This window comes from Triticum urartu, chromosome 7, assembly GCF_003073215.2.
Source record: "Triticum urartu cultivar G1812 chromosome 7, Tu2.1, whole genome shotgun sequence".
Lineage (NCBI taxonomy): Eukaryota > Viridiplantae > Streptophyta > Magnoliopsida > Poales > Poaceae > Triticum > Triticum urartu.
Genome location: NC_053028.1, coordinates 157925766 through 157947478, shown reverse-complemented (window position 1 = coordinate 157947478; position 21713 = coordinate 157925766). Strand labels below are relative to the sequence as shown.

Genomic DNA, 21713 nt, shown 5'->3' with positions numbered 1-21713 from the left:
CGCCAGGCGGACCATTATCGTACTGGAACATATTGGAGTTTTTGAAATCTCGCATGATATAACAATCCTTCCAAAGATGCGACGCCGGATTCTCCTTTGATCCATGCTTTGGATAGGGTTGATTTAACAGGCACTCCAAATTGGGGCCTGAACCTCCGCCCCTCTGGGGCTGCTTGCCCTTACGGCGCTGGCCATTCTCCTGAGCATTGGTGTTAGCGACAAAGTCCAAGCTGTTGTCTGCTTTGCACTTACCACTGTTCCCATGGCCTGCCGGATTATGCTGCTGACCCTTCGTGTTGCCGTTCTTTTTCCCTTTCCCCGGTTTGTCCTCCTCTGAGTCAGGGTCTTTGGTATTATATGAATTGGTGTACTTAACCAAAGCGGCCATAAGCGTTGACATATCATTACAGTGACGTTTGAGCCTTCCTAGCTTCTGTTTGAGCGGCAGAAAACGGCAATTGCCCTCCAACATTAGCACTGCGGTATCTGCATTGATACGATCTGATGAATGCAAAATTGCTGAGACCCGCTTGACCCAATAGGTCGTGGACTCCCCCTCCTCTTGGAAACAAGCGGCCAGATCCATGATTGACATGGGCTGCTTACAAGTATCTTTGAAGTTCTGGATAAACCGGTGCTTCAATTCGGCCCATGATCCGACAGAGTTAGTTGGTAAGCTCTTCAACCAAGTACGAGTTGTTCCTTCCAACATCATGGTGAAGTATTTAGCACACACTGCCTCATCCACATCTAACATCTCTATTGCCATCTTGTAGCTTTCAACCCACGCCTCTGGTTTTAAATCGGCGGTGTAATTTGGTACCTTACGAGGTCCCTTGAAGTCCTTGGGCAATCTCACATTACGCAAAGCGGGGGTGAGACACGGCACCCCTAAGGAACTGAATACCACACCTAGCTCTACTGAAGTGGTAGGGTGAACCGGAGTATGTTACGAGCTCCGTGTCGAGCTGCTAACTCAGCCTCTCGACACGCGCGACCATGATCCACTACATCATGTGCATTAGCACCTCCCCCTGTCGGGTTGTGTCCTCGCGGCGAATTACGGCGACGTGCACTACTTGACACGGCCGGTTCATCCTCAACGTGTCTGCTATAGCTCCGGCTTGGACGGGGAGTGGAATGAATCCTCTCACGACTGTGCGAATATGCCTGCTGCTGATTTAGCGCTGTTTAAAGGAGATCTCTGGCCCGACGTGCCTCAATCGCAACTGGTGATTCGCCATCGGTTGGGAGGGCTACCAAGCGTGAAGCGGCGGCCACAATGTTGTCCAACGGGTTGGAGTAATGCCCGGGAGGTGTTGGTACATACTGTGGCACAACGTTGTTCTGACGAGGCGGGTCCATCGTGCGTGGCTGAACCGGCGCTCCTGTTCCTGGTACCTCCGTCCAGTTTAATATTGGCTGGTTACTAGTTCCTGCTCCTGGTGTATTGAAGAGATTTCGTGGCTCGTAACCCAACGGGAGATGCGATCGGTACCTTCTTCTCATGACTTCTTCGGAAGCGTTCTGATCCAGCCTAATCCGGTAGACCTGAGCTTCCAACTCGGCCCGTTCTATAGCCATCCTGGCGGTCTCTGCCGCTAGGTCCGCTTTGGCCTGAGCTATCTGATCCTTCACCTTTGCAATCATCGCGTTGTGCTGATCCCGGGCTGCTGCATCCACCTTTGTGGCCATCAATGTTGCCAAAGCGTCGAACAAGTCAGACAGGACTTGAGCCGGAGGCGGCGCAGAGCTTCCTGCCCCTGGCGGCGTGGCTGTTGTTGAACTGGAGAGTATTGTTGTGGCAGCTGACGAATGAGGGCATCGATTGTGTACCAGCCATGAAGATAGCGGCCTGGTTTGGCAGATCGGGGGAGTCCAGAATACTGTTGCCCTCGGATCCTCCTCTAATCCGGCCATCCTGCAACTGATAGAGCGATTCGGTCTCTCCAGAAGACTCGTCGTCGGAGCAGACAACGGTTTCTCCATCGGACGCCGGTCCGTCCTCGTATTCTGCTCCATGGATGCCTACGAAAACATGCTTCGCCACGGACTGAACCGGCGAAGGGCTTGCACGCTGAGCCGTCTCGATGATGTCGGTGCAGATGTCCGGCTCAGGGGCCGATTCGCCAATCTTGCCGATGAAGACATGAATCCCACCAAAGGGGACCCAGTACCCGTATTCGATTGAATCGGCCTCGGGACCCCATCCTGCGTTGTCGATGTAGAGCTTTTCGCAACGACTCTTCGTCGTCCGGCCCACAGCGTATCCCTTGAGTCCATCAAAGCTGCCCTTTAAGAACTCAAAACCATCGTGCGATAGCCCCACGGTGGGCGCCAACTGTCGTGGGTTTGTCACGGCAGATGTCCTTGTGAAAGGACTTAGTCGTGGAGCCATCGCAACGGGTTAGCTTAAAGGGGTTAAACCGGACAAGGGGACACGGGGAGTTTATACTAGTTCGGCCCCTTCGATGAAGGTAAAAGCCTACGTCTAGTTGTGATTGGTATTGCTAGGGTTTCGAAGGCCAGGGAGCGAATCCGCTTGTCTGGCTCTCGAGTTGTTGTCTGTTGTTCTGAACCGCTGCCGGGTCGTCCCCTTATATACATGGGTGGCGCCCGTCGGTTTACAGAGTCCCGAGACCGGCTCATAAACGTGTCCGGTTCGGTCTCCACTCTTTCTATCTTATAATACAAGTTACATACCAATGCCGGTTCACAGCTACAGGCCTTAAGCCGGTTCTGGGCCCTGGGCCTTTCCTCTTCTGTCTACATGGGCTTCAAGCATAATCAACTACAGATGAAGTTAACCCGGCCTTTCCTGGCCGGTTTACGCCCAGTGGTAATATTCCCAACACAAAAGGAAGTTTTGTGGAGTCTAGGGGCCAGACGCCAGGGTCCCTGGTGTCTAGGTCCAGACACCGGGAACCCTGGCGTCTGGTCCTGGAGTCCGAGAAGGACTCTTGCCTTTCGGGTGAAACCGACTTTGTGTAGGCTTTTACTCCAAGTTTCGACCCCAAGGGTCAACATATAAATAGAGGGGTCGGGCTAGCACCCAAGACACATCAAGAAACATCAAGCCGTGTGCCGGCAACCCTGTCCCCTCTAGTTTATCCTCCGTCATAGTTTTCGTAGTGCTTAGGCGAAGCCCTGCGGAGATTATTCTTCACCAACACCGTCACCACGCCGTCGTGCTACCGGAACTCATCTACTACTTTGCCCCTCTTGATGGATTAAGAAGGCGAGGACGTCATCGAACTGAACGCGGAGGTGTTGTACGTTCGGTACTTGATCGGGACGGATCGTGAAGGTGTATGACTACATCAACCGCGTTGATAAACGCTTCCGCTTTCGGTCTATGAGGATATGTAGACACACTCTCCCCTCTTGTTGCTATGCATCTCCTAGATAGATCTTGCGTGATCGTAGGAAATTTTCTGAAATACTGCGTTCGCCAACATGATGCAGCACAGCGGCGGTAGGTATTTCCCTTAGATGTGAAACCAAGGTTATCGAATCAGTAGGAAAACCAAGCAACACCACGTAAACAGCACCTGCACACAAATAACAACTACTCGCAACCCGACATGTAAAAGGGGTTGTCAATCCCTTTCGGGTAGCGGCGCTAGAAATTGGCAAACGGACGTGAAATAAAATTGTTGTAGATTGATAGATCGAATGCCAAATAAAATAAAGTGCAGCAAAGTATTTTTGTATTTTTGGTTTAATAGATCTGAAAATAAAAGGTAAATAAAATAGATCTCGAAGGCAAATAATATGAGAAAGAGACTCGGGGGCCGTAGGTTTCACTAGTGACTTCTCTTGAGAAAAATAGCAAACGGTGGGTAAATAAATTACTGTTGGGCAATTGATTGAACTTCAAATAATCATGACGATATCCAGGCAATGATCATTATATAGGCATCACGTCCAAGATTAGTAGACCAACTCCTGCCTGCATCTACTACTATTACTCCACACATTGACCGCTATCCAGCATGCATCTAGTGTATTAAGTTCATGGAGAAATGGAGTAATGCAATAAGAACGATGACATGATGTAGACAAGATCTATCTATGTAGAGATAGACCCCATCATTTTATCCTTAGTAGCAACGATACATACGTGTCGGTTCCCTTTCTGTCACTGGGTTCAAGCACCGTAAGATCGAACACACTACAAAGCACCTCTTCTCATTGCAAGATAAATAGATAAAGTTGGCCAAACAAAACCCAAATATCGGAGAAGAAATACGAGGCTATAAGCAATCATGCATATAAGAGATCAAAGAAACTCAAATAACTTTCATGGATATAAAAAGATAGATCTAATCATAAACTCAAAATTCATCCGATCCCAACAAACACACCGCAAAAAGAGTTACATCATATGGATCTCCAAAAGACCATTGTATTGAGAATCAAACGAGATAGAGGAAGCCATCTAGCTACTAACTACGGACCCGAAGGTCTACAAAGAACTACTCACGCATCATCGGAGAGGCACCAATGGAAGTAGTTAACCCCTCCGTGATGAAAATGATTATAAAACATCCAAGATTGATAATATAATAGCATGGAACAATCAAAAATTATAGATACGTTGAAGACGTATCAATATGCTTTAGCCGGAGGGGAAGGATGGCATCCGCTTCCGTGAAGCATGGATCAAAGTTGGTTTGGGGGGCGAGGGACAACAGTGGACTGTGAAGCGCGCAAAACACCAGTTGTGCACACCAGTGACGCGACGGCAGTGGCCTTCGTGGAAGCTAAGCGGCGGCGACCTCCCATGATCTACTTTTTTGCCATCATGCTCCATCGTGTGCCGGCCTGGAGCAACTCGCCACTCCTCCACGGGTCGGCGTTAGAGATGCCCTAACCCTTAAGTATTGCAAAAGATATGCCTTTATAAATTATTTCCTGGCCTGTCCATTGATCTTTATAAGACCTTTCTCCAGTTTGTTTTGCCTAAAAGCATTTTCTTCTCAAGAAAAAAGAGTGGGACTCAATTTTCAAGTTGGATTTTCGGCGGCACATAAGAAAATGCCTGAAAGCGATGCCTTGTGTTTTGGCCTCATGTGGGAGAGAGAATATGACTCAATATTGGGGGAGACTTGAAAGGTCTTCTTCTCAAATGTCTCAATCATGATGAACTCTCCAAAAGAGTGAGTATCAATAATTCATTCGGAAGACTTACTACTCATGGAAAATAAACACTGGATAATTCTTCTGGAGGGAGTTTTAGTCACAAAGGTGTTGAACTCATGAGCATTTAGCAGCCTTGGTTAGTTAGTAGAAGGCCTTCTTGTTCTTGTTCTTCTTCCAGTGGTTGAGCAGGTAGGCCACCGCCTCTTCCAGCGGCGCTCTCCGGTTCTCCTTGAAGTTCCACAGCTCACGCACGGGGTACCGGCCGCTCGGGTTGTACTCGTTCATCTCAACAAGGGCCTTCACCACGACGTCGTGCGCCTTCTCGCCCAGCTCTTCCTTCAGGGATTTCAGCTTCTCGTCACCTTCCAGGACTATTTCCTGCACCATCCAAGAATGCCTGTTAGATTTTGTGTCTGACTGACACTTGCCTTTTTAGAAAGAAAAAAAATCACTGATGCAAACATTTTCAGGTGGGTTATTATGTTCACATATCTGAAGCAGGAAGTTTATAGATTATTGCCAGGTAATCACACAACATTTCCATTATTGGAACTAGGTTTCACTCAGAATGCAGCACATTCGGTTCTGAACCGAACGGCGGGATATTTAACTTTTCATTCAACGGTTCAAAAAATTCATGGTGCACAAGCACAAACATGCAAGCAGCTGCATCGGACCAGGCCAGAAAAGATCATCTCAAGATCGAGGTATAAATTATCATCCTATGGGATCAGCATGATTAAAAGCCAAGGTTTTTCCTGCAAAAAAAAAAAGCCAAGGCTTACCTTATCCAGCAGCAGGCTTGGACGCTCGGCGAGTTCCTCGCCGCAGCCACGATACACATCAGATCGAGGTTTACCTTATCCTCTCCGTCGATCGCGCTGCCGTGTGACTCTGCAGCAGTAGGCTTGGACGCTCGGCGAGTTCCTCGCCGCAGCCACGATACACATCAGTGCGTCCTTGCCGACCCCAGGGAAGCGGCCACGCCGCCCTCTCAACTTTGCCCCACGCCGAGGCCGCTCCGCGGCCGTCACCATACCCGTGGCAGCGCCGCCGACGGCAGAAAGGAGGGCTCATGTGCAGATCCTGCGCACCCTGGGGATAGTTGGCACCAACCAGAAGATCACAGCCATCGAGATGAAAGCCTATGAAGACATGTTCGCGGCGCCAATCCCCCTGTCGGTGCTCAAGGCCATCGCCGCCCTGGTTGATCGGGAGATCCCAACGTGCATCGTCTCCCCCACGCGCGAGGCCATTGCCTGCGAGAGCTAGGCCCGCCAGCACCCTCCTCATCGACCCCTTGTCCATGGATCACGGACTAAAGATTGCAGTTTGGAATGTTCGAGGGCTTAACTCGCGCGCCCGGCGTCGTGCCATACGATCTCTGCTGGACACCACCGGCGCCGCCATTGTATGCCTACAAGAAACTAAGATGGCTTTGATCTACTCGCCCATCGTGCTTGACATCCTCGGTTCCGAGTTCGATGACTACGCTTACCTCCCGGCTGTTGGCCCGCGAGGCGGCATCCTCATCGCTTGGAAGAGCAGAGTCGTCTCGATCTCCGACCCCATGCTGACCCAGAACGCGCTCACGGCCAAGGTGACCGTGGCCTCCGGGACACCGTGGTGGCTTACGACGGTCTACGGCCCCAGGAAGACGCTGATAAGATCCTGTTCCTCCAGGAGCTGCGCGACATACGTGCGGCATGCCCCGGCCCATGGATGCTCTGTGGCGATTTCAACCTCATTCTCCGGGACGAGGACAAAAACATGGGTGGCCTGCACCGACGCATGATGGGAAGGTTTCGCTGCGTCATCAATGACCTCGCCTTAAAGGAGGTCTATCTCAATGGGTGCCGCTTCACGTGGTCGAACGAGCAGTCGCCGCTCACGCTGGTGCACCTGGACCGCGTCCTCTGCACCTCGGATTGGGAAGATGCGCACGGCGAGTGCCACCTCCGATGTCTCGCTTCGGTCGTGTCGGACCACTGTCCGTTGTTGCTGGATTGCTCCCCCATGCCGACGGCTCGCAAGCGCCTCCACTTCGAGGACTATTGGCTTCGGCTGAACGGCTTCCACGACACCGTTGCCACGGCCTGGAGCTCGGTGCACGACGACGACCCCTTCCGGAGGCTGGTCAAGCGCCTTCAGGCCACTGCCCGCCGCCTATCCAGCTGGAGCGCCAAGTCCACGGGCAACGTCCGGGAGAAGCTTGCCATCTCCCGCGAGCTGATCCTGCGCTTTGACAAAGCGCGTGAGGACCGGGCACTCTCGCCTCCGGAGGAGTGGCTTCGCAAGCAGCTTGGCATGGGGGAGCGCACGATCGCCAGGCAACGAGCCCGCATCGTGACTCTCAAGGACGGCGACGCCAACACGAGTTTTTTCCACAGGCAATGCTCCTTCCGACGGCAAAAGAATCATATTCACAGTCTTGTCGTCGACGGCCAGGTGCTCGCCGATCATGAGGAGATGGCCAGCGCGGCGTTCACGCATTTTGATGGCTTGCTGGGCACTGCCGTGGACCGAGAACACACGCTTGATCTCTCCCAACTCATTATACCCAGCGACCTCACATGCCTCGACGAGCCCTTCAGCCAAGAGGAGATATGGGAGGCCGTCAAGCGCATGCCGGCGCGGAAAGCGCCCGGGCCGGACGGCTTCACCGCGGAATTTCTGCGTGCTTGCTGGAGCATCATACGGCACGACATTTGGAGCGTGTTCGAGCTGTTGTACACGTTGCGCGGGCGCGGGTTTAGCAGGCTCAACCAAGCGCTGCTCACCCTGCTGCCCAAGCGCACGGACGCTCAGCAGCTCGGAGACTACCGGCCGATCTGCTTGATCCACATAGTGGCCAAGATCTTCGCGAAGGTCCTGTCACTGCGTCTCGCCCCCAAGCTCGACAGCCTCGTCAGCCGCAACCAGAACGCGTTCATTGCCGGACGTACTCTTCACGACAACTTCACCCTTGTCCGGCAATCCCTCAAGATGCTGCACAAACTTGGCGCGCCCAGGATCATGCTCAAGCTCGACCTCACTCGTGCCTTTGACTCCATATCCTGGCCCTTCCTCTTTGAGGTGTTGCGCCAATATGGGTTTGGGGACCGATTCAGAGAATGGCTGGCCATCTTGCTATCCTCGGCAAGCACTCGGGTCATGCTCAACGGAGACCCCGGCCCGCCGATCTGGCACCGCCGCGGGCTGAGGCAAGGCGATTCCACCTCCCCACAGCTCTTCGTGTTGGCGGTGGACACTCTTGGAAGGCTGATGCGCCATGCCCTACAGTCTGGCATCCTCCAGCAGCTACACTCCCGTCGTGCCATTCCGGTGATCTCTCTCTACGCCGACGATGTGATGCTCTTCTGCCATGCCACTCTTGAGGAGGTATCCGCTGTCAAAGGCATCCTGGACGTGTTCGGCACGGCATCGGGGCTACGGGTGAACTACGCCAAGAGCTCGGTCACGATCATACATGGCGACGACTCCGCCGAGGGGCTGGTGGAGCTGCTTGGGTGCCCCGTCGCGACCTTGCCGGTCACCTACCTAGGCATCCCGCTCACCACCCGCCGCCCCTCTGCGGCTCAGCTGCAGCCCCTCGTCGACGCGGTGGCGGGCCGGCTCCCCTCGTGGAAGGCTTGGCTGATGAACAAAGCTGGACGACTTGCGCTTGTCAAGTCGGTACTCAACGCCATACCTATCCACCAACTCCTCATGCTCGCGCCCCCAAAGAAAACCTTAAAGCAGCTCGAGAAGATCCAGTGTGGGTTCCTATGGGCTGGCCGTGTGAATGCTCTCGGTGGTCACTGCCACGTGAATTGGCGCCGGGTTTGCCGACCGCTTGAGTATGGTGGGCTGGGCGTCCGGGACCTGGAGCGCACTGGACTCTCACTACGGTTGCACTGGCTATGGCTAGCACGCACGGACACGGACAGAGTATGGCAAGGGCTGGACCTGCAATTCACTTCGGAGGAGCGCGCGCTCTTTTACGCCTCGACGACCATGGCCCTCGGAGATGGAAGGACCGCACTTTTCTGAGAAGATCGCTGGCTTGGCGGCCAGGGCGTCCGTGAGCTCGTGCCCATGCTCTTTCAGTGCATCCCCAAGCAGCGCCGGAAGACGAGAACGGTGGCGGAGGCCATGGCCAACAACCTATGGGCACGTGACATCCAAGGTCTGCTAGGCCTTCCTGAGATCGGTCAGTACCTCAAGCTTTGGCACTTGGTGCAGCACATCCAGCTGTCCAACGTGCCGGACAAGCTACTTTGGAGCTGGACCACTAGTGGCACATACACGGCCCAGTCATGCTACCGGGCAACATTCCATGGAGCGAGGGGCTGCCACTCTTGGAAGCTCATTTGGAGGACCTGGGCGCCGCCTAGAGTGAAGTTCTTCCATTGGCTGGCCTGCCAAGACCGCTGCTGGACTGCCGAGCGACTCGCGCGCCGTGGCCTGCAGCATCACCCGCGGTGCCTGCTGTGTGACCAGGAACCGGAGACGATCAGACACTTGATGCTCACATGCCCATTCACCAGGCAGACATGGCACGAGGTCCTATCTTGGCTGCGCTTGCCGGCGCCGACACCCGAGCACGATGATTCGCTTATGGATTGGTGGCTGCGTGCGAAGGAGTTCACACCGCCCACTCTACGCAAGGCGCTGAAATCTGCAGCGCTCTTGGTGCCGTGGATGATCTGGAAGCATAGGTATGCGTGCGTTTTTTACCATGTTAGCCCCTCGCTCAATGAGCTTCTAGACACGATCAAGGATGAGGCCCGATGTTGGGCAAAGGCCGGAGCTCAAGGGCTCAGGGTCGTTTTGCCATCATCTTGGGATGTCCACTGAGCCCATGGCGGCTGTGAAAATGCCTCCTAGGAGGATGTAAATTCCCTATCTTTCCAATGCAATAAAACGCAAAAGCTATTTGCGTTTTCTCGAAAAAAGAAAAAAAAACCGAATAACTTCGAAAGGATGCCAGCCTGGTTGGCCGATCTCATTTTCCCATTTTGAACAGTGAATTGCCAACTGCTCTCCAAAATCAGCTTTTGCAAATTTCCCTTTGCATGCAGCACAAAAAGCCTTTTTATCAAGCTCACCCATTCTTTTGACTCCGATAGTTGATCGAGTTCCTGATGCTTCTTTTATGAGGCCCTACATATATAGCGAGTAATTCATTAGCGGAGAATCATGGCTTGGTATATTAATTAGGCATGAGAACAGATAGCAAACTAATCTTGAATTGCTAAGAATTGCAAAACACATACCTCTATAAGTTCTTTCTTGGCTTCTTGAAGCTCATCATTGATCCTTCGCTCCGCAACAATAAGTGCCTCGTTAGCAGAATTGATAGCCTCAAGCTGTTCATCTTTTTCTCTCAGCTCTTCAGAAATCTTATCGATTTCATTTGCTGTGTCTGCCTCGGCTCGCTTGTGCTTCATTACCTCTAACTTTACCCTCAACTGTGCTATTCCCATCTCAAGATCCTGTTTACGAGTTAGGTCCTTTTCCAGTTTGCATTGCTTCCTGAAAGCATCTTTTTCGTCTTCCTGCAATTTTCAAGCAGTGAAACAATGCATTTTAGGCACACACCAGACACATAAAAAATGCAGGAAAACAATACCTCATATTTGTCAACAAGCCGCGTGACCTCCTCACAGCAATTCTTCTGCTTTAGGGCTGCTAAGTCGACAAGAACGTTCTCGTTTGCACTCTGTGACAGTTTTGAACAGCATGCATAAGTTCAGATTGAGTTAAAACAGAAGGTAAACTTATTATTATTACTACTACTACTACTACTACTACTACTACTACTACTACTACTACTACTACTACTACTCTTTTTTCATAGCCTTGGAAACATCAAATAGTATTGGAGAAGACAAGTAAAATCACCTTTTCTTTCTCTGCTTCGGCTGTTGTTCTGTCAATACTAATACCTTTTCTAGCCAACTTATCATGTTGCTGCTTATGGATTTCTTGTCTCCTGGTTTCCAATTCCTGTTGCAACCTTAGATTACCTTCACGTATTTTCCTGGAATTCCTTTGGGCGTCTTGCCGCATCTGTCTTATCTCTGGTCATCAAAGGGGAAAAGGAACTCAGTAAGTTCAGTGAGCACGAAGATGATTTTATTGCTGCGAACATCTCCGCAGCGAACGAGTAAGAGATCATTTAGTATGCAAAATATTCTGCAAAAGACAAATAAACAGCGCCAAAACTTATATCCATACTTCTATTATGTTCCTCGACCAATCGAACTTTTTCTTTCATCATCATGTCAAGTTTCAACTCGTTTTGTCTGTTCTTCAGCTTCAGTTCTTGCATACGTTTGTTACTCTCGTCCATTTGGCGATTAAAATGCGCTATACGTCGGGCAGTTCCCTCGCGTTGTAGCTCACCACTACTTTTCAGAACTCCAGTTTTCCTCAGATGCTCCCCTACTGTGCCAGGAGAGTTATAATCATCAGATGTTGCAAGCCATCCGTAAAGATCGTCCTTTCTGCACTTCCGCATCTTCCAGTCAGTCTTGCTGTACTGCTCCAATTTGAAATGGTTCTCAAAAGCTATTGCATCACTCAGTCCATCCCAGTCTTCGGCAAACTTGATGATGGAGTGATCAGTCTGGCCCTCGGGATCCGAAAGAATAGCGACTTCGCGCGGTCTGAACCGTGATAGCTGTGATCTTAACCTATCCTCATTCTCCCTGACAAAATTTATGTCCTTCAGATCATTTGGTAGATTGACCAGAATACCAGTCCACGGCCACACGTACTTGACCTCTTCATTCTTAGGAGGCTTATGCTCGACGATGGCAAGCTGCGACGGTGGCTCGAGGGAGATGCCCAGATCATTCTTCAGATACTCGGCGAGTGCTAGGTGTCCTGCCCTCTCCTTCGGCTTGCGTTTCGAAGCAACCCCTATTCCTGAGGCATGCTGCAGAAGGTCCTTGCCATTGTAATCCTGCTTCTTTTTTCCTAAGCAGAAGGGGCATCGCAAGGTCTTGTCGCCGTACCGCACTCTCATTTTTCCGCACCGCAGTTGGGCGTACATCTTGTCCTTGTACTCGTCGATCTCCGAGTCGCTGATGTCAGATTCTTCTCCGGAGCTGTGTCCCATTGGGGCTCGGATGTATGGAGATCAATGAATATGCCCTGAGGATGAGCACAAAATTAAGAGCAAGCAGTCAGTGTTATCAGATGAATTGAAGTGATTCATATTGGTAAGCATTGGTTCTTGCTATGGTTGCCATGAACACATACAGAAGAGGTGGCATCATTGGAGGATTAGCTACTTCTTGAGAGCAGATTTAAGATTTGGCCTGTTTTTAGTTGTTGATTTTTTTTTGAGGTGGCTACCCGCTTATTCCAAGCGGTACATTTAAGATTTGGCAACTTGTCTAATTAAGCTGAAACATTAGAAATGGCCTAACATAACAACATTAACACCCGAGTAACTTTACCTATTGAGAATAGCAAAACTAGTACTCCCTCCGTTCCTAAATATAAGTCTTTTTTCTAAACTACGGACCATATACGAAGCAAAATGAGTAAATCTACACCCTAAAATTTGTTCTATCAGTTTTGCTAAAGCACATCTAGATGTGCCATAAGTATTGCATATCTAAGTCATATGTCATTAATCTTACATTGAGACTCGTGTGAATATTTTCTTTCTCTTTTTTCTTTTTCTCTTTATGCTTGATTCACTCACTTAGATGTGCAATAACTAAAGCACATCTAGATGTGCCCTAGACACACCCTATGTCTATATACATCCGTATGTAGTTCATATTGAAATCTTTAAAAAAGCTTATATTTAGAAATGGGGGAGCAGTGCCTATTTGGGACAAACATGGTTAAACTGCCCACCTTTCATTTATGTGCACTTCAACTACATCATCATCATATACTCCCTCCATTCACAAATATAAGATGTTTTGAACATTTCAATATGGACTACATACGGGCTGAAACAAGTGAACAAACAGTCAAACACACTAAAGCGTGTGTCTATATACACCCGATTCAGAAAAGAAAAGGTTAGAACTTCTTGTAGTACTTATGAACGGAGGGAGTACTAATAATTAATTAGGAAAACGAGAAACTCTTAAGCAAAATTGTAAAATGATGAGAGAAAAGCAAACAAAAGCATATCCAGGGTACTCCCTCCGTTCTAAAATAGATGACCCAACTTTGTACTAACTTTGTATTAAAGTTAATACAAAGTTGAGTCATCTATTTTGAAACGAAGGGAGTATGAATGAATGAATTGCATCTGCAGCTTCACATCGGAAAACCCCAAAGAGAAAGAGACAGAGAGAACCCCAATGAGCGATACGGAAACCCCGGCGGCAGAAATTAAACGAACGATCCGCCTGATGGATGCTGGTTGAAACTCGTGTTGCTGGTGGAGGATGACGGTGGGATGGTGGATGGGTCACCGCGCTCCAAAGGGCCAGGAAAATGGTTGACTCGAGAATAATCCACGGCGAGAAAAGATGGAGCCAGGGTTGCGTACCAGCAGAGGAAGGAAGGGAGGGAGGAGGCAATCCACCGCCACGCCGGTCCGGTGGCCAGTAGAAGGCCTCGCTCGCTCGTTTGCTGTGCGGCGTCGCCGTGGGAAGAAGAAGAATGCGAGGGATTTTGGGGGAGGGGGAGAGGAAGAGAAGGGACGACGAGAGGAGTGGGGGGTTTTCGGGGTTCCTGCGTGAGCCCGCGCCCGAGGTTAAGTGGCGTTTTGAGGTGATGGGACCCTCTTCTTTTCTACTACAGTACCTTCGTCCTGAATTATTAGTTTTCATCGTTTTTTGTGTGAAATTTTGATCATAAATTGAACTAACAAAATATTAAATGCATGTCAACAAAAACAATATCATTTAAAACTATGTTCAAATACAAATGTAACGACATAAATTTTTATAACGTGCATTAACATTTTGTTATGTTTTATTTTTAGTCAAAATTTGACACAAAATACAAAGAGACTAATAAACTAGAAGGTATTACTAGTAGTATCTTGGTGGCTTTTATTTTTTCCTGTTGGCTCAGTCGGTTGGGGTGGTATTTTCACCTCGGTCGGCCGTCCGATCTTAACTAGAATGATGAGCTTGGTACCTACGTGGCACAAAACAATCGCACGCAATATATTTTTTTCCTTGTTTTTAAACATAAGCAGATACCAATATACATGCATCCCTACGAATGCACGCACTCACACTCATCTTTATGAGCACTTTTGAATATTGAGCCAACACAATATCTTAAGATTGACAAAGCCATTGCAGACACCAACAAGAACATCTCCCATGAAACAAACATCATCGGGAAGTCCGAAATAAATCCAGAAAAATGTGCAGCACAACACTTTCTTGTTTTGTGTATGCAACATCATCGCAGATATTTGTCACCGTAATCCACCAAAAACCACCCAAAATTGTTGTAACATTCAGAATGTCTATGCAACAAAAAATTATGAGCATTCAACAAACCTCCGCAGAAAAAAAAACGTTTAAAATGAGTGCCTTTTAAAATGAGCCAGGACGCACGCAGCCTCTATGCACAGAAAGTGCCTGGGTTTATTGTTTTTTGACAATTCGCAAACAAGTTGGCATCTCCACGGAACTTGAAATCTTAAACTGAACGCGAGTCACTTGCATGCGGGTATCTTTTTCAGATTTCTTGGATGAGTGGAAAACAATATTTTCGAACAACCTACCGAGTTTGTACAAGTTTCATATGTGCTCACATAGCCCCCTAGAATGTAAGATTCGCCGAGTGGATTTTACATTTAGATGAAAAAACAACACGACCAATGGTTCAGCCTTGCAACTACTATTGGCAAGAGAACAGCTATTTTCAGCCACCAACAGCAAGAGCGGAATACAAGAAAAAGAAAAGGAAAAAAGGTGCGTGATCAACTAAATCTGGTCAAGGTGCACAACATCAGACTCTCTCATAGCTCAATCATAACCTCTGATGGAAATAGCGGTGCCTAAGCGGCACTTATTCGCTAGGCGACAGCCAAATACCTCGCGTAGGACATCAGCTGAAGCCTAGGCGGTATATGTAAGAATTTGTCCACTCCACCGAGAAATCATGTCATATGGTACTGACAGGCCAATAATGTACTCCTTTGAATGCTCTTAGCCTAAATACATGCCTATCAAGTCAAAACTATATGGCCGCCTAGACACTTACACGCTAGCGCTTTATTGAACCTTGATCATATAACCAAAAAAGTCAGATAAGACCAGAACCATATTGTCTCTGATTACGTGCAGACAAAAGCATCAATACAAGAACACTGGTAAAGAAAGGTACAGGAACAGTAAACTGCCAAATGGCCAAAGATACATATGAGAAAAGATGAAAAGGGAAGAGAAACCTGGAACCAGGATGTCAAGGTATAATTATGACATATATGCTCATGGTACTGATGTTTGCGAAGCTACATCAAAACTTCAGGAGTTACCGCATAGTTAGACTGTCACAACTCACAGTGCATAAGATAGCTCTCAGCATTAAAAATTTCTTAAATCCTAAACAGAACAATAATTCTCTTATGGTTGGGACATTCTAACACAGAAGAGATGGAAAGAATAAATGTAGCATGCACTGATACATCTGATGCGGTTGTGCCTTCGCGTCAGATGGGCGCAATTAAAGGAAAAAATCTCTTAAGATGGTGAGCTAATCATGTAGGAATAGGATAACACCAGATATACTCTCATGGAATTTCTGAATGGCAGCTCATGCTTTCATGGTCCAAATTGAAGTGTATGTCATTTCAAAGTTCCAACACAACAGTTCCAGCTAGAAAAAAAAAAGGAGTTATCCTAGATTACTGTACAGAAACAACTGAGAGTCGTACAATGCGAAGCTCCGGTGATACTAGATGTCTATGTCATGAAACAAGTGTGTATTGACCTCGAGTTCTTCAGGATTGATACAGATTCCAATCCAGGACAGGCTACGAAAAAACTTCATAATCCGTTGGACCATCTACAAAGCTATTTAGCTCTCTGTGTCTCTATTAACAAGGATGGCTGGAAGCAATCAATATACGGACAATGGTTAATAAAGATACAAACACAGCAAATTAACAAATATATGAAGACTGGTTAATAAAGATACAAACACAGCAAATTAATTAATGGCCTAACATTCGAATGAGAAAAGGTGAGAAGGGGATAAACCTGGAACAGGGATGTCAGAAAAACCAATGGTATATCAGTACACTTGTGGCACATCATGGTACTAAACTACCAATGTTTGTGAAGATGTATAAAAACTTCAGAAATTACGGTGTAGTTTGACTTCGCAATTCTCACAGTACATAAGGTAGCTCCCAGTGTTAAAAATCACTTAAATCCCAAACATAACAATAATACTCTTATAGAAGATCCTAACGCAGCATGCACTGATATATCTGCTATGGTTGGGGCTTTTTGAACTAGATGCAGGCAATTCCAAGAAAAAAATCTCAAGATGATGAGTTGATCATGTAGGATAATGCCTGATGCCTTGGCATCGAATTTAAGATAGACAGCTCATGCCTACATGATGTAAATGAAGTGTTTGTCATTTGCAAAACAAACAGTTCCAGCTAGAAAAAAAAAAGAGTTAATACATAACAGTACAAAAGAATGAGAGCTCTACAATGTGAAGCTCCAGTGATACTAGGCGACTTTGAAATGACCTTGAGTTTTTCCTTCAGGATTGATACAGATTCCAATCCAGGTCAGGTTGTGAAAAAACTCCATAATCTGTTGGACTGTCTACAAAGCTATTTAACTGTCTGCGTCTCTATGAACAAGGATGGCTGGAAGCAATCGATATAAACACAATGGTTAATACAGAATTACAGATACAAACAAAGCAAATTAACAAATATATGAACACTGGTTAATAAAGATACAAACACAGCAAATTAACAAATATATGAACACTGGTTAATAAAGATACAAACACGCAATTTAAACTAATGGCCTAACATATGAATGAGGAACAGGGATATCAAAAAAAAAACGATGATATATCAGTACACTTGTTGCCCGTCAGGTACCAAACTACTAATGTTTGTGAAGCTACATCAAAACTTCAGAAGTTCACAGTATAGTTTGACTGTCACAATTCACAGTGCATAAGGTAGATTCCAGTGTTAGAAATCTCTTAAATCCCAAACATAACAATAATTCTCTTACAGTTGGAACACTAACACAGAAAAGATGGAAAGAATAAATGTGGCATCCACTGATATATCTGCTGCTGGTGGGGCTTTTTTGCGTTAGATGGAGGCAATTACAAGAAAAAGAATCTCAAGATGATGAACTGATTATGTATGATAATGCCTGGTGTTTTTTTCATGGAATTTAGATAGACAGCTCATGCCTACATGATCTAAAAGTGTTTGTCATTTCCAAAACGAACAGGTCCAGCTAGTAGAAAAAAAAGGAGTTAATCTACATCAACTATACAAAAGAACAAGAGAAGTACAATGTGAAGCTCTGGTGATAGTAGATGACTTTGAAATGAAACAAGTGTGTATTGACCTTGAGTTTTCTTCAGGATTGATACAGATTCCAATCCAGGTCAGGTTGTGAAAAAACTTCATAATCCGTTGGACCATCTACAAAGCTATTGACTGTCTGCATCCCTTCTAACAAGGACGGCTGGAAGCGATCACTTCCAGACGGCAGCAACTTATAGAACACTAACAGCCCAAGAGTACATATAGCCTGTAGCTTCATGGAATCACCCTGGACTGCGAAGAAGAGCAACATAGCAGCAAGAAAGAAGATGACACAGAATTGCATGATGCACAGCACCCTATCCATCAGCTTCCCATCATTGCCTGCAGGAAATCCTCTGACTCTGTACACGAACAGGAAATTGTACTTGTCCACAAGGTAACGGTAGCCAAAGTATACTGCACCGACAGGAACCACAAGCGGAGCAAACAGTGAGTAGATCATCGTGAGCGCGAATATTGTGATGTCAAATGCATAGTATTGTGCAAAGTCGAATTTCTGCTTTGGCATGTGGAAGCTCCGGTTTATTGGGTACATGGAAAGATCATGCCCCTCGAAACCATTCAGAATGTCACTGTCTTCTCTCTCAGACATTAGAGGCGATACCAGACCATTTGTTTCTTCGTCATTGTTCATAGATCTGTATTCCTCATTTTCTTCAGGGACCAACTGGACCATATCATTCTTTCTGAATTTCTTCAGTATATGCTTTATCCAAGGGATTGGAGCCAGCAGATCAAAAGATATTCCCAGAAAGGTGCATGTGATTAAGAACGCCAGGGAAGAAAGTGAAGATCTCGACAAGAATGATGGGCTCAGGTAATGTTCAATCTGCTTGCAATCAGCACTATCTAAGTAGCACCGTCCCATGCTAAGAATCCAACTTTCAAGTGACGATTCCACCAGCGCACGCAACAAGATGAGATTAACAAGGAAGAAGCAAACCATCTTCAGCAATGCAGCTCTCTGCTCCCCCGACACTGTCAGATGGAACTCAAACTTGGAGAAGTATGACAGTACTGATGGGATGATAATATACATGCTCACGAAGATGAGGACATTGGGTAGAAACTGAAAGATTATTGTCCAGAACCAGCTTGAGCCTTGAAGCCAAACAATCCATGATTTGGCACTATCCATAGCCTCCACATTGATGATCCGTGCTGCGTTTTGCATTCCACTGAGTATTGACAATGGTGAACTGAAGAACAGGAGCATTACAATGAGGCAGGTGTTAACCGCTATCCGCCGCAAGGCTAGTGAGGTCTTGTTCATCCCAAGGTGATTCCAGTAGATATCTGATGCTGGTGGCGCCCTCTCCACTCTCCATCGGCTCCTCTCAAGCTGTAGCTCCATCACTGGGAAGAACCTGCCAATGGGTGTCTTCTTCCTTTCCATCCGGAAATCTCTCACAGCCTTGTTTGCCGTGTACACATCCTTGAACACAACGAAAGCTATGCCAGCACCAGGCGCACGCCCTTCCTTGTAATCCGACAGCCTGCTCCCAATCACGAGTTTCCTTGTCTGCAGCTTCCTTAGCCTCTCATCATCAGTAAACCCGAACCTCTGCGCGGCCATTGCCCACAGCTCTTTGCATCTCCTGACAAGCCAGTGCGCTTCTAACTGCCCCGATTCGTCCTGCACAAACTCGTCAAACAGGCTGCGGGCGTCCATCTTCGCCTCCAGCCAGGAGATCTTGTTCCGGACCTTCCCCCACTCGTCGGCGAGGTACTCCAGCGTGCAGAGGTCGAAGGGCACAATGACGCGGTACACCTTGCCGGGGTACTTGTGCTCGAAGTACTCCTTGAGGGGGGCCTTGTCGGCGGCGAGCGCCCTGGGGATGCCCTGGATCATGATGGTGAAGACGGCGACGGAGCTGGAGTTGGGGTCGCTGGGGTTGCCGTTGCCGTCGCGGAAGCGGGTGATGCGGAGGGCGTCCTCCATGCGGGAGATGCCGAGGTGCGCGATGGCGACGACGGCGGCGGTGAGGAGGAGGTGGAGCCAGAGCAGCGGGGAGGCCCTGGGGATGTGGGAGATGGTGGTGGCGGCGAACTGGTCGGCGATGGCGGCGTCCCCGGCGAGCAGGTTGAGCGGGAGGGCCGCGGCGAAGGCGGCGGCGGAGACGGCGGCGAGGACGAGGAAGGAGGCGCGCTCGAAGAGGAGGAACTGGGCGGCGTCGGCGCCGCAGTGGAGCGCGATCTGCGGGGCCGTGGCGTGGTAGACGGCGAGCAGCTTGGCGGCGAGCGCGGAGGGCCCCGGGATGCGGCGGTGGTCGAAGCGGAGCTTGACGAGGAGGAAGAGGAGCACGCAGGAGGCGGCCCCCACCGCCGAGATGTTGACGAGGTACTGGATGCTGCCGTACCACGCCTCCGGCTCCCCGCCCGCGGCGTCCTCCGGCGACGGCGCGCCCGGCCCCATCGGCTCGCTCGCCGGAAACCCTAGCTGGATTTCTCGCCGGCGGTGGAGATGCCTCGCCGCCTCCGTTGGTTCGTGGACGGGGGTGGGGGTGGGGGTGGGGCTGGGCGAGATCCCGACGGGAGGGGACGACGGGCGGGCTTGCCTACCCGTGCCGACCCTACCCGCGCCGTGGTTTGAGTCGCTGCCGGGTGGGGACGGCGGGGAAACGTGTTGTTTTCCTTCTTGTGTCTTCCGGGAAACGGTGGCCGCGTCAAGAAAATACTTCGAGGTTAAGGTGACTAGGACTCATGTTACTTGTGGCCCACTTGTTAGTGAGTTTAGCTTTATTTAATGATGATGATATTTGTTTTGTATTACTAGTACTTGTTATAATCAAGGTTTGTTCCCAATAAAACTAGTAGGGTTTGTTGAAGTTGCTCTCAAAAGGAGGTTCTTCAATTTTGTCTAGTTTCACGGATGCTTATTCTTTTCTATTATGGCAGGGAGATTATAACGTGTAATAATTGTAACAAAAATACGAAAATCTTATACCAGCGGCGTAAGCTACGGATGTAATTTGGCTCCAACAATTAAGCATAATGGCTAGGACATGGATCCATGTATTACATCAGTATCAGTTCATTAATAACAGACATTACAAGCGGAGGTAACATACAAAATTATGTCAGAAAACCTAACGAGCGCAGACAGTACAGTGTTTGGCTCTGAAGGTGACACGGATGCTTGGAGTGCTTGGTGTCCATAGAATGCGATTCAAGGGTATCTTTTTGCATGTTGTGCACTTTAGGTATATGTTCTATCCAACATTCTCAACCAATGATATGGACAACTAGGTATCTTTTTTATCAAGTAGCACGTAATTTTGGTTATTGTCATGATGTCCTTTACAAAGGCTTTCACTATTGCAATAGATGTTGTCTCATAAACGGGTATACATGCCAAGTCATTTTTTCGTACAAACGTAGTTGTGAGGTTCTTGGGGAAAGAACTCGTGCGTTATATGTGAGTGTGTTAGGTAATCTAATAATAATGGAAAGAGATGTTAGAACTCCTATGCTACATGTCGTGGAAAGAAAGAAAACATGTATTTTGACAATTTCAATTAGTTGTCTTGCAAGGTTGTGTTATTCATTCTCTAGCCCATAGTTCTTTCGAGACATATATTTTTCATGAAAGTTATGTTACACCTAAAAAAGAGAGCCACATGAATGTTGCCTCAAAGGGCTCCAAAGTCAAGATTACCCAGAAAAGTGTACAGGTTTACATTGTACAATAGAGGTAGTATCACATTTAGTTTTCTTAATTTTTTATTGACCAAAAGGTCGTAAAATAAATAAAAAATCTTCTCATACACAACTTCCACTAGTCAAACATTTTGCGTCAAAGAGCATGTTGTTACTTGATACACCAACTATGAACATGACAAATGACCATACATAAAATTCATCTAAAGCTAACATATGTGCCATCATAGAAAGGAAGAAGGGGGGCAAGACACTATGTTATAGTTATATTTTGATACTCAGCTAAGCATATTCGTTGATAAACATACATGCATGTTATATTAGGTGACAAACAAAAAATACATAAGATATATAATAATGTCAAACAAAAAACCCTTTTGGGTGG

At 47.8% G+C, this 21713-nt stretch overlaps 1 protein-coding gene across 5 annotated transcripts; it reads right to left on the bottom strand.

Moving 5' to 3' along the window:
* Nucleotides 1–15834: 15834 nt before the first annotated feature.
* Nucleotides 15835–20239, bottom strand: LOC125525994 (CSC1-like protein At4g35870). Of its 5 annotated transcripts, none has more exons than XR_007291501.1 (3): nt 17688–20238; nt 16795–16957; nt 15835–16181 (listed from the first exon to the last, which is right to left on the bottom strand). XR_007291501.1 is itself a non-coding variant. In XM_048691011.1 (2 exons), the coding sequence occupies exon 1, from the start codon at nt 20082–20084 to the stop codon at nt 17700–17702; it is 2385 nt and encodes a 794-aa protein (XP_048546968.1). In that variant the 5' UTR covers nt 20085–20239; the 3' UTR covers nt 15835–16181; nt 17688–17699. The 5 variants fall into 5 exon arrangements, 2 of the variants coding, with proteins under 2 accessions (XP_048546968.1, XP_048546967.1); XR_007291502.1 differs by having other exon boundaries at nt 16835–16957; XR_007291503.1 differs by lacking the exon at nt 15835–16181 and adding an exon at nt 16628–16691.
* Nucleotides 20240–21713: the final 1474 nt, after the last annotated feature.